General features: G+C 38.4%; 1 protein-coding gene across 1 annotated transcript in view; it reads right to left on the bottom strand.

Moving 5' to 3' along the window:
- The window catches only part of CUL5 (cullin 5), a 108,561-nt gene that overhangs the window by 59,089 nt on the left and 35,616 nt on the right, over positions 1-13,856 (bottom strand). Inside the window, exon 3 of the mRNA XM_036257696.1 lies at positions 3,832-3,931. Within this exon, the coding sequence (XP_036113589.1) occupies positions 3,832-3,931 (100 nt within the window). The remainder of the gene's footprint in view (positions 1-3,831; positions 3,932-13,856) is intronic.

Genomic DNA, 13,856 nt, shown 5'->3' with positions numbered 1-13,856 from the left:
ACTAAATGGCTTCACTGGTGAATTGTATCAAGCATTTAAAGTAGAATTAATACCAATCCTTCCCAAACTTTTACAAAAAATAGAAGAGAAAGTACTTCTAAACTCATTTTACAAGGCCAGCATTTCCTCGATTCCAAAACCAGACAAGAACGTCACAAGAGAAAAATATCACAAGCCAATATCCCTGATACATGTAGGTCAAAAATCCTGAAAATATCAGCAAACTAAACTCTATAATTAAAAGGCTCACATATCATGATGAAGTGAATTTATTCCGGTGATGCAAGGATGGGTAAACATTGGCAAATCAATCCAAGTGTTTAACACCACATGGACAAAATGGACAAAAATCATATGATCATTTTGATAGATGCTAAAAAAGCATTTGACAAAATTCAACATCTTTTTATGAGTATAGTGAAAACATACCTCAGCATAATAAAGGCCATGTGTGACAAGTCCACACCTAATGTCATATTCAACGGTAAAAGCTGAAAGCCTTCCCTCTAAGGTCAGGAATAAGAAAGGATGTTCACTCTCACTAATGCCACCCAACACAACATTGGAAGTCTCACCCAGAGCAATTAGGCAAGAAAAAGAAATACAAGGCATCCAAATTAGAAAGGAAGGAGAACTCACCATTTCAAGATATGTAATTATATATAGAAAATCCTAACACCTCCACAAAAAACTATTACAATAAACAAATTTAGTAAAGTTGCAAGATATAAAATAAAACACCCCCAAATCTGTTGTGTTTCTATACTGTTTGTGGTTTTTTTTTTAAATAATATTTTTTCTTTTTTATTGATTTTAGAGAGAAAGGAAGGGAGAGATACAAACATTGATGAGTGAGAACATCAATTGGGATCAGGCCCATAATCTGGGCATGTGACCTGACTGGAAATTGAACTGGAGACCTCTTGGTGCATGGGTCAACACTCAATCATTGAGCCACATCAGCCAGGCCTGTTTGTGTTTCATAGCAAACTACCAGAAAGAGAAATTAAGAAAACAATCCCATTTACAATGTATCAAAAAGAATAAAATACCTAGGAATAAATTTAACCAGCAAGGTGAAAGACCTACACTGAAAATTATAAGACATAGATGAAAGAAATTAAAGACACAAGAATGAAAAGACAGTCTGTCCTCATGAATTGGAAGAATTAATATTGTTAAAATGACCCTGGCCGGTTTGGCTCAGTGGTTAGAGCGTTGACCTGCGGTCCAGAGAGACCCAGGTCCAGTTTCTGCTAAGGGCACGTACCTTGGTTGCAGTTTGTCCCTGGCCAAGGTTGGTCGTGCGGGTGGCAGCCACTCGATGTATCCCTTTCACGTCAATGTTTCTCTCTCTCTCTCTCTCTCTCTCTCTCTTTTCCTCTCTCTCCTTCCCATTCTACCTGAACAAAAAATGAAAAAATGTCCTCGAGTGAGGATAAAAAAAAAAAATTATAATTGTTAAAATGTCCATAAACTCAAAGTAATCTACAATGGGGAAAAGACAGTCTCTTCAATAAATGGTGTTTGGAAAATTGGACAGCCACATTCAAAAGAATAAAATTTGACCACCATACATAAAAATTAATTTAAATGGATTAAAGACTGAAATTTAAGACCTGAGACTATAAAACTCCTAAAAGAAACATAGGTGGTAAGCTCCTTTACATTAGTGTCGGTAGTGATTTTTTGCATTTGATACCAAAAGCAAAAATAAACAAGTAGGACTACATCAAACTTAAAAGCTTCTACACATCAAAGGAAAGTATCAACAAAATAAAAAGGCAATCTATTGAATGGGAGAGAATATTTGCAAATCATATCTGATAAGGTTCGATATCTAAAATAGATTAAAAACTCATACAACTTAGTAGCAAACAAAACAAAAACCCAATTAAAAAATGAGCAGAGGCCCTGTAGGTATGGCTCAGTGGTTGAGTGTTGACCCATAGACTAAGAGGTTGCCAGTTCAATTCCCAGTCAGGGCACATTACCAGGTTGTGGGCCAAATCCCCAGTGTGGGGCATGCAGGAGGCGGCCAATCAATGTTTTCTCTCATAGATGTTTCTTTCTCTCTTTCCCTCTCCCTTCCTCTCTCTCTAAAATCAATAAAGAAAAAAAAAATAAAAAAAAATAAAAAATGGGCAGAGGATCTGAATAGACCTTTTCCCAAAGAAGACATGCAGATGACCAAGGGGTACATGAAAAGATGCCCAATATCACTGATCATCAGGGAAATGATAACTCAAATCATAGTAGATACCCCTTCACACCTGGCTGAATGGCTATTATCAATACAAAAAAATAAGTGCTAAAGAGAATGTGGAGAAAAGGGAACCCTTGTGCACTGTTGGTAGGAATGTAAATTGGTGCTGGCACTACGGAAAATAGTATGGAGGTTCCCCAAAACATAAAAATAGAACTGCCATATGATCCAGGAACTCTACCTCTAGCTATCTATCCAAAGAAAATAAAAACACGAATTTGAAAAAATATATGGTCAGCCCCATCCGTATTCATGGGTTCTGCATCTGCAGTTGGTTGAATCTGTAGATGCAGAACCCACAGATACAAAGGACTGACTAAGGAACTTGAGCATCCATGAATTCTGGTATCTACTGCGAGGTCCTTGAATCAAACCCCCGTGGAAACTGAGAGAGGCCTAAATGCACCCCACGTTCATTGCAGTATTATTTACAATAGTCAAGATATGAAAACAACCTAAATGTCCATAGATAGATGAATGGGTAAAGAAAATGTGGTATGTATAAACAATGAAATATTATTCACCCATAAAAAAAAAAGTCTTGCCATTTGAAACATGCATGGAATCTGAAGAAAACGAGTGTCAGCTTGAAAAGAGGTAGTAGTCGTGAGGAAAAACAAAAATGATTTATGTGCCCTGGCAGGTTTGGCTCAGCGGTTAGAGCGTTCGGCCTGCGGTCCGGAGAGACCCAGGTTCGGTTCCCGCTAAGGGCATGTACCTCGGTTGCAGTTTGTCCCCGGCCCTGGTTGGTCATGTGGGTGGCAGCCACACAATGTGTCCCTTTCACGTCGATGTTTCTCTATTTCTCTCTCTTCCTCTCTCTCCCTCTCACTCTATCTGAAAAAAAAAAAATGAAAAAACTGTCCTCGGGTAAGGATAAAAAATAAATAAATAAATAAAAGATTTATGTGGGTGGGCTGACATATCGCCAAAAATAAATGGTAGGGGGGACATCTAAAGGACCTATTAAAAACTGAATTTGTTGCCCTGGCTGGTTTGGCTCAGCAGTTTGAGCGTCGGCCTGCGGACCAGAGAGTCCCCGGTATGGTTTCCGCTAGTGGCATGTACCAAAACAAACAAAAAACTGAATTCTTTTTTTTTCAAAATGTAAATTTACTGGGGTGACATTGGTTAATCTTTATATAAGTTTCAAATGTACAATTCTATAATACATTATCTGTCTATTGCATTGTGTGCTCACCACCCAAAGTTTAGTCTCCTTCTGTCAGCATATACTTGACCCGCTTTACCATTTTCAACCTTCCCCACCCACCTTTCCCTCTGGTAACCACCATACTGTTGTCTGTGTCTATGACTTTGTTTTGTTTATGTGTTGTTTTATTATCCTCTTTTAATTGAGGATAATAATGTACTGTCTTAAAAAAAATGTCACTGAGGGGGGGGAAAATAAATGGTAATCATTTCATTAAAAAATTTATCAAAATGTCAAGAGTCAATGTAATAATTAAGATTACTTCAGAATGTCCTACAATTAAAAAATATTTCTTATAACATTCTTTGAGTAAAACCTTAAAACAAATGTAATATAAAGATGCAGAACTTACTGCCTGTGCTTGCTTAATAAACTCAAGAATATCTTCTTTTAAAGCTTGATGAATTTTTGCTGGGCCTTTATCATCCCAGAGACAGACTGCATGCACATCCCTATAGAAACAAAGCGGGTAAACAAACATTAAGACTGGAACAAGAACAAAGACAAAACTCTTATTAAGTTCTGTTTTAATACAGTTTCCACGGACCATGCTAGACCAAGCTAAAAGTGCTTGAATCCATTCATATGAACCAAGCATTTTTTGGTACATTGTCTCACACATTCATTTGTTTATATTTTTATTTCTTTGTCATTCACTGTTTTCTTTAAATCTTTGCTAATTATTGCATAATATATATATATTTTTATCCTCCCTGAGGACACCTTTACTGATTTTCTTATAGAGAGAAGAAAAGGGAGGGGGGGGTGAAAGAGAGAGGGAGGGAGAAACATTGATGTGAGAGAGAAATATCAATGGGTTGCCTCCTGTAGATGCCCAGACTGGGGATTGAACTGAAACCTATGTGTGTACCCTGATTGGGAAGTGAACCTGAAACCTTTTGATGTATGAGATGATGCTCCAACTAACTGAGCAACCCAGCCAGGGCTGCATAAATATTTTTAACTATAAAAGTATAATCACATTCCCCAAAGTGAACTACTATTAATATTTTCTTGTACAAACCAAGTATAAATCCTATTAATTCCTGCTCTGGCTGGTTTGGTGTGGCTCAGTTATCTGAGCGTCATCCCATGCATCAAAAGGTTGCCGGTTCAATTCCCAGTCAGGGCACATGCCGGGGTTGCAGGCTCAATCCCCTGTAGGGAGTGTGCAAGAGGCAGTTGATCAATGTTTCTCTCTCTTTCTTCCTCTCTCTAAAATCAGTATAAACATTTTAAAAAATCTTAGTAATTCTTTAACATAATATATGTAAACTAGTCCATCTTTTAGAAAAAAGTAGTAATTTAAATCCCATTACAGAAAATCTCCTATACATTCATTACATTTACACATTAATTAGTCTCCTTTATTTAAAAAATACAAAACAAAAGCTCTCATAAACTGGCATATAAAAACTCTAAACTTATAAAGTTGACATATTTTACCCCAAGGACATTCATTACAGAAATATATTTAATATTAAATTTATTAATATTTAATAATGCAGATCAGGGAAACATAACACAAGGGTAGTCTTATATTGAGAATGCTTTTATTCAAAAAACACTCCCCAGTGACTCATTCAGTACCTTCTGGAGTCCCTGCTATAATAAATGTCAAAGAAATCTAAATATAACATCTCAGAAACTGTAACATTATAACAATGACCAAATTAGTTTGTTTTACAGTCAGATTCTTAGGAATATCATTATAACCCAAAGCTTTGTCTGCATATTAATTTGAACTTGCTTTTGTCATTTGTTAAATTCAGCTAATAGTGGCATCTGGCCCAGTGCCTGGGATGCAGTAAGCACATAAACATTTGCTAAATTACAACATAATAGTTAACATCTGACTGCTTAATATGTGCCACATTCTATTCTAAGCTGTTTTAACTCATTTATCCTTCACAGCAACTCTGAAGCAGTACTACTGTTATCGTCATTTTACAGATATGGAAACTGAGGCAATGAAAGATTAAAGAACATTCCCAAGTAATAGTCCCAAGATTACACAGCCAGTATATGGTAGAACCAGGCAACTGAGCTCCAAGGTTCACACCAAAGCACCTCCCCAAATTTACCCTTGTACTCCTCCAATCCACCCAACAAACAATACTTGAAGCAATCTTTATAAAATTAAAAAATCACATCATATTACCTCCACATTTAAAATCCTCCAACTGTTTTCCACTGCTCTTTAAAGGATTAAAGTACAAAATGGTTAATTGACCCCTATATATACATGGCTGCAATCTCACCTCATGACTAAAGGAATCTAGAGTTGAAAAAAGAAACTGATACAAAAAGATTGATTATAATTCAATACGTTTACAACTACTATGCATATAAACACAAGGTGTAAGAGGGTGGTAGAAGAATATTTTATGAAGAAATAACAATGAATAAAGAATTATGGATTATTATGGTGTTTGCAGTGAACTATAAACAAATCAATGTGGTCAGTGTGTTAAGTGGGGAGTGATAAGCAAGAAATTAGGCAAACTAACCTTATTTTAGGTCCCACGTTCAATCACAGTCCTATTGTACCCATTACTTAAATGTCGCTCTAATTTGGATACTTCCATCCGTTACCACTACCATATTCAAAATCACCATCATCCCGCCCAGGCCAGTTTGGCTCAGCGGTTAGAGCGTCGGCCTGCGGTCCGGAGAGACCCGGGCTCGGTTCCCGCTAAGGGCACGTACTTCGGTTGCAGTTTGTCCCCGGCCCTGGTTGGTCGTGCGGGTGGCAGCCACTCGATGTGTCCTTTTACGTCGATGTTTCTCTCTCTCTCTCCCTTCCTCTCTCTCCCTCCCACTCTATCTGTACAAAAAATGGAAAAATATCCTCGGGTGAGGATAAAAAAAAAAAAAAAAATCACCATCATCCCTTGTTTACTATAACAAAAACCAATATAAATTGACTGCTTACTATGTACCAGACACTTTACATATACTGACTCATGTTAGTGTAGGTTTTCCAAGAAGCAGATGGAATTAGAAGAACAGCAAGAGATTTATTGAAGTAAATGCTTATGAGGGAAAATGAGAAGTGAGCTACAGGAAGCTGGGAAGGGATAAGCCTACAATGCTGATCTTTTTTTTTTTTTTATCCTCACCCGAGGACATTTTTCCATTTTTTGTTCAGAGGGAGTGGGAGGAAGAGGAAGAGAGAGAGAGAAACATCGACGTGAAAGAGACCCATCGAGTGGCTGCCACCCGCACGACCAACCAGGGCTGGGGACAAACTGCAAACGAAGTACGTGCCCTTAACGGGAACCGAACCCAGGCCTCTCAGGACCACAGGCCGACGCTCTAACCGCTGAGCCAAACTGGCCAGGGCTACAATGCTGTTCTGATCCTCGCAGAGAAGAGTAGAAAGGAAGGTTGTGTAGTAAGAATTTCAGATTGCAGTGCAGTCCTAAGGAAGTTTGACAAAGTTGTTGGACAGTTTTGGAGCAAAAGTCACTCATCAGAGGAGATCCAGGCCTCTCTGAAGTAGGACTACTTTAGTATCCTTGCACATTCAGACCACTGCTGGGTACATGTCAGAAGGGCTTAAATGTGATTTGCATCTCATAAGGCAAGAGGGAATGGTGTGGTGAAGGATATAGGGTTGAGTAGCTCCAAAAACATCCTACCCAAAAAAGAATCAAACTTGATAATGATTTAGTACAAATTCCCTAGCTCCCTTTTCTCAACTTCCATGTATTTCATGTGTTGCTGTATAAGAGAAAAATGTCCTCAATATACTTTCTTACTCAAAACACAACACTACACACACAATAGAACATGTCAAGTCTCCTGGTCAATTTTCAAACACATTTTTTTTTTTTATCCTCACCCGAGGATATTTTTCCATTTTTTTGTACAGATAGAGTGGGAGGGACAGAGAGGAAGGGAGAGAGAGAAACATCGATGTGAAGGGACACATCGAGTGGCTGCCACCCACACGACCAACCAGGGCCGGGGACAAACTGCAACCGAAGTACGTGCCCTTAGCGGGAACCAAACCGGGGTCTCTCCAGACCGCAGGCCGACGCTCTAACCACTGAGCCAAACTGGCCAGGGCCAAACACATTTTAAGGAACATATTATAATATTCTTGAAGAATGTATTATGATAATATCCTTCAAGCCCTCCAGGTTCTACTTCCTAATCCATCCCTCCCTAGAAGTAACCAACCTGAATTTATTTTTTCCAAGTTTTACAACATGTTATGAGGATTTCTAAACTTTATAGAATTTTTTTATCCTCACCCAAGTACATTTTAGCATTTATCTTCTGATAGAGTTGGAGGGAGAGAGTGAGGAAAAGAGACAGAGAGAGAAACATCGATGTGAGAGAGACACATCGACTGGCTGCCACCCATACGACCCCAACCAGGGCTGGGGACAAACTGCAACTGAGGTACGTGCTGTTAGTGGGAACTGAACCTGGGTCTCTCTGGTCCGCGGGCCGATGCTCTAACTGCTGAGCCAAACCAGCCAGGGCCCAAATAGTAAGTTTTTCACTCAACATTACTTCTGATATTGACCCATTTATAGGTGCATATATAGTTCATGTACTTTATCTGTTATATCAAATGACGCTTCAACATAAAAAGAAAAAAGCAATAGTGAGCAATATACATATGAAGTTAAGTCTGAATGGTAATAAAACACTCTCTTGGAATATATAACCAAAGTACTTTTAAAATGGGACATGCTATAAGAGAAATTCTTTTTAAATACTTACTATATTAGAAAAATCAGGGAGTTGAGAAGTGAAAGAATAAAGAAGTGAAAGCTTTTCTCTTTTTTTTTCCTTTATTGATTTTTAGAGAGAAAGGGAGAGGGAGAGAGAGAAACATCAATGAGAGAGAACATTTGGCTGCCTCCTGCATGCACCCCAGTGGAGATTGGGCCCACAACCTAGGCATGTGCCCTGACTGGGAATCGAATTGTTGACCTCTTGATGCATGGGTCCACACTCAACCACTGAGCCACACCCACTGGGCAAGAAGGGAAAGCTTTCCAAAAGTTTCATGGGGACAGAGAAGGGATGGGAGAAGCAGCAAGTACAAAATATTCTAAAGATTTCAACTTCTTAGGCAGAATGAAAGTAAAAGGAAAATAGTATGACCTTGGTTTAAAAAAAGGTATTTTGCTTTTAATTAATAGTAATACCATATGCCTTTGACTGAGAGAGAGAAATAAGGAAGTAACCACTAAAGGAAGTAAACTTTCAAATTAACAAAAAGAAAAAGGAAAAAGTAGTATATAGTAAGTGATAAATGTACAGAAGTAGTAAAAATATCAGTTATAACATTAAACATAAACTAAATAAATTATGCCTTTCAAAAGGGCAAATATTATGATTCCACTTATGAGACACCTAGAATAGGCAAATTCATACAGACAAAAAGTTGAATGGAGGATACCAGGGGCTGGGAGGGGGCGGTGTAGGGAATTACAGTTCAATGGGTATGGGATAATGAAGAAGTTCAAAAATGGATATTTTTGATGATTATACAACATTGTAAGTGTACTCAATGCCACTGAACTGCACACTTTAAATATGTTTTTATTATTTTTTTAGAGTGAGAGGGAGGGAGAGATAGAAACATGGATGTGAGAAACATTGATCAGCTGTCTCCTGTACATCCCCCACAGGGGATCAAACCCGAAACCCAGGCATGTGCTCTGACTGGGAATCAAACTGGGACCTCACCAGTCAGGCCAGTTTTGTCTTTTTCTATTTGTTTCTGAGTTCAATATTCATTCCTTTTTTTTTAAAAAGATTTTTTAAAATTGATTTTTTAGAGTGAGGGGAAGCAAGAGGGAGAAAGAGAAATATTGATATGAGAGGAAAACATTGATGGGCTGCTCCAGGTGTGTGTGGGAGGCAGTCAATCAATGTTTGTCTCTCACATTAATGTTTCTCTCTGAAATCAATTAGAAAAAAGAGAAAGAAAAAGATTTTAATAATGCCAAATGATTGTGTAAGCAACTAAATTCTGTTTGGAGTACTGTGTTTGTGTTCTTCAGCTTCATAGTTGGTTTCTGTGGGACAATTTTTATCAGCTAAAACATGTTCTGATTTCCACTTTTTTGTAATTATTTTTGTATAGTTTTTGTATAGGAGAATATTTTCCCATTTATCATCAGAGTGGGAGGGAGGGAGGGAAAGAGAGAGAGACATTGATGTGAGAGACACACATCGAATGGTTGCCTCCCGCACAACCTGACCAGGGCTGGGGACAAACCAAAAATGAGGTATGTGCCCTTGACTGGATCAAAAACGTGACTCATTGGTTCCTGGGCTGCCGCTCTAACTGCTGAGCCCAAACAGCAGAGACACTTTTTAGTTTAAAAATTTTTTTTAATTGATTTTATTTATTTTTGTTACAGATGTTTCTCCTTTCCCCCCAATGACACCCTCCCCCTGATCCCGTCCCTGCCATAGCATTGTTGTCTACGTTCATTGGTTATGTATATATATATGCATATAAGTTCTTTGTTTTATCTCTTTCCATCCCCCTACTCACCTCCTCTGAGGTTTGTCAGTCTGGATCTATATTGTTCTTCCACTTATTGTGTTCATTATAGTCCAGAAATAAGTGAGATCATGTGATATTTGTCTTCCTCTGATTGGCTTATTTTTTCGCTTAGCATAATACTCTCCAGGTCCCTTTATGTTGTCTCAAAGGATAAGAGATCTTTCTTTCTTACAGCTGCAAAGTATTTCATTTTTATTGCTTTTACAGAGAGAGGAAGGGAGAGGGAGAGAGACAGAAACACCGATGAGACAGAACATCGACTGGCTGCCTTCTGCATGCCCCCCACTGGGGATCTTTCAAATCGATGTTTCTCTCTCTCTCTCTCCCCCTCTATCTGAAGATAAGTGGAAAAATGTCCTCAGATGAGGATTAAAAAACAAACAAACAAAAAAAGACTTTACTAGGTATAGGATACTAGGTTCAAAATAATTTCCCTTCAAATATTTAAAGAAAAAATTCCTTTTAACCTCCTGCATCCCATTTGTCCGATAAAATGAGTGGGGATAATCTGTTTTGTTTGGAAGATAACATTTTTTGTCTGCAAGAAGTAGGATTATTTTCTTTATCCTTGAAATTCTGAAATTCCTTGAGGATGTGTCTAAGCATGTTTAATTTAGCACATTCAATATGAATTCCTGTGCCCGGCTGGTGTGGCTCAGTTGACTGAACGTCGTCCTGTGCATTGAGAGGTCACTGGTTCTATTCCCAGTTAGGGCACATGCCCAGATGGCAGGCTTGATCCGAGAGTGCAGGAGGCAGCCAAATGATGTTTCTCTCTCATTGATGTTTCTATCTCCCTCCCTCTTCTCTAAAAATCAGTAAAAATGTATTTTTAAAAATATGAAGACTTGTAGGAATGGGTGTGAAGTGACAAGAATTTTAGTCCTGGGAAACATTCTTCTTACAGTTTGACTATCTACTATTTTTTTTTTTTTTTATCCTCACCCGAGGGTATTTTTCCATTTTTTGTACAGATAGAGTGGGAGGGAGAGAGAGGAAGGGAGAGAGAGAGAGAAACATCGACGTGAAGGGACACATCGAGTGGCTGCCACCCGCACGACCAACCAGGGCCGGGGACAAACTGCAACCGAAGTACGTGCCCTTAGCGGGAACCGAACCCGGGTCTCTCCAGACCGCAGGCCGACGCTCTAACCGCTGAGCCAAACTGGCCAGGGCTGACTATCTACTATTTATATCCTCTCCTTTTGAAATTCCTTTTTCATCCCCCCCAATGAAAAAGGAATTTCATACATACAGTGGGAGGGAGGAAGGGAGAAACACTGATGTGGAGAGACACATCAATTAATTGCCTCTTGCACGACCCCAGATGGGGCCAGGGATTGAACCCGAAACCCAGGTATGTGCCCCTGACCGGGAATCAAACCTGTGACCCTTTGGTCGGCAGACTGACAATCTATGACACTCTAGCTACTTAGCCAACCTGGCCACAGCTCTGGAACTCTTTTTAACAGAAGTTACCCTAATTCTAGATCTAGCTTCCATATTTATTAGTATTCCATAATTTGTCTTTGCTCTACATTCAAGGAGAACTCCTTGGTTTTATTTTTCAAATTACTAATTTGGTTTTTTGTTTTTATTAGTTAGCGGTTTTATTTTTTATTCATAAATCTCTATTTTGACTATTTCATTTTAGAAGTAATCTTTCATTTTATTCCTCTCTAATGATATAAACTGGATTTTAAAATTTTATTTATTGATTTTAGAAAGAGGAATGAATGGGGGAAAGGGGGGGAGAGAAAAAGAGAGAGGAAGAAACACTGACTTCTTGTTCCACTTATTTATGCATTCATTGGTTGATTCTTGTATGTACCCTGACCAGGGATTGAACTGGCATATTGGGATGATACTCTAACCAACTGAGCCATCCAGCCAGGACCTTGAGTTTTTTCCTAAACCTTGTATCATCTATTTGCTCTAACTCTGAAGAACAGCCTCTAAGATGATCCCCAATGATCCCTGTGTCCTGGTATTCATATCTGTGTACAGTTCCCTCCTATAGTGTATAAAGCATTTGTCTTTATGACCAAAAGCATATGGCAGAAGTTAAGATTTGTCACTTCCAAATTATGTTATAAAACACCACGACATCTATCTTGGGAGCTCTGTCTCTCTGGGGAAAACACACTGCTGCACTGGAAATGGTCTTATGAAAGGTTCCACATGGTGAGGAACTGAACAGCTAGTGAAGAATTGAGAGCTGCCGACAATCATGTAAGCCTGGGAGAAGACCAATCAGCCCTAGTTGAATGCAGGTCTAGATCTTTTGTCAAGAACTTGATTGCAACATCATGAGACACCGAAATAGAACCATGCAATTAAGCTGTTATTAGATTCCTGACCCTCAGAAACTATAACATAATAAATGTGGGTTTTTTGTTTTGTTTTAAGCTGCTAAGTTTTAGAGCAATCTGTTATGCAGCAACAGATAATAAACACAGACATAACAAAGAAGGCAGGGAGATGTGGGGCTATTATAATCATTCAGACAAAGACAGGGAAAAAGATAGCTGGGATGGAATGAAGTTCAAGAGATATTTAATAAAAATCTATGAAACCTAGTAATCAACTGGATATGAAGAAGTAAACACACACACACACACACACACACACACACACACACACACACACACAGGAGGTCCACAGTAGCTGATAGATTTTTGTCTTGAGACTATAAATAACACATTTTTATGACTCCAAATTTGGAGTACTTATGGAACTTAGAAGACAGACATATGCAGGAAACAAAAGGCCACATGAGTGTAGAAGTTTAACTCAGAAGAATAATCTGAATTGCTTATATAGAAATGAAAATTCAAGTAAAAGAAAATGAAAAAATGGAACTTTGGAGGGCACAAAGGATGAGTTAGCTGATATGACTGAGATGAAGCAGACAGGAGAAAAACCAGGAGAAAGTGTTGCCATAAAAACCAACTCACGGGGGACTCTGTAATACTTTCAACAATAAAGATAAACTAAAAAATAACAACTCAGTAACAACAAAAAAAAATCTTTTAAAAAATCATTTGTAGTAATGAGAAATTTTCTAAAAAAAAAGGTCTCACACATTGAAAATAATTTTAATTCTGGCTTCAATGTTACACCAGAGTCAAACCAAACAACATGTATCTAAAGCAGCAATTCTCAACTGAGGGAGGTACTGCCCCCACGAGACATCTGGAAACATATGAGTGTTTTTGTGTTTCAATAATGAGGGATGGGGTGGGAAGTACACAGGGAGTGTCCACTACTAGACTTCATGAGGGTGAAGGCTGAGTGCTAAACAACCCACCACATGCAGGACCATCTTTTATAACCACCCAAAACATCAACAGCACTCCTACTGAAAACAAGGATACAGATTATAAAAAAAGGGAGCAAATAGTCAGTGTAGTTTAATATCAATATATTGAATACATCAGATTTAGATATAAGCAATCTGTTATTAATATGGTTAAATAGTTTAAAATTTGGAAAGGTTTTAATTTATGTAGGTCTTGCAGTTTTGGTGATGGCATAAGATATCCAAGAATCCTAAAAGGACAACATGTAGAACAACCCTGGGTTAACTCCAAGGAGATCAAGAATTTTTAAAAACAGTATGTTGAACCATGATGGTGTGGCTCAGTGGTTAGAATGTCGGCCCACACAGTGAAGGGTCGCAGATTTGATCCCCAGCCTCTGTAGGGGTGTGTGTAGGAGGCAACCAATCCATGTGTCTCTCTCTCATCTATGTTTGTCTCTCTCCCCCTACCTTCTTCCCACTCTCTAAAAATCAATGGGGAACAAAATATATATATATATATATCCTCAGG

Source organism: Molossus molossus, unplaced genomic scaffold (genome assembly GCF_014108415.1).
Source record: "Molossus molossus isolate mMolMol1 unplaced genomic scaffold, mMolMol1.p scaffold_m16_p_13, whole genome shotgun sequence".
Taxonomy (NCBI): Eukaryota; Metazoa; Chordata; class Mammalia; order Chiroptera; family Molossidae; genus Molossus; species Molossus molossus.
Note: the sequence above shows the minus strand (reverse complement) of the source record. Positions and strands in the feature narration are given on the sequence as shown.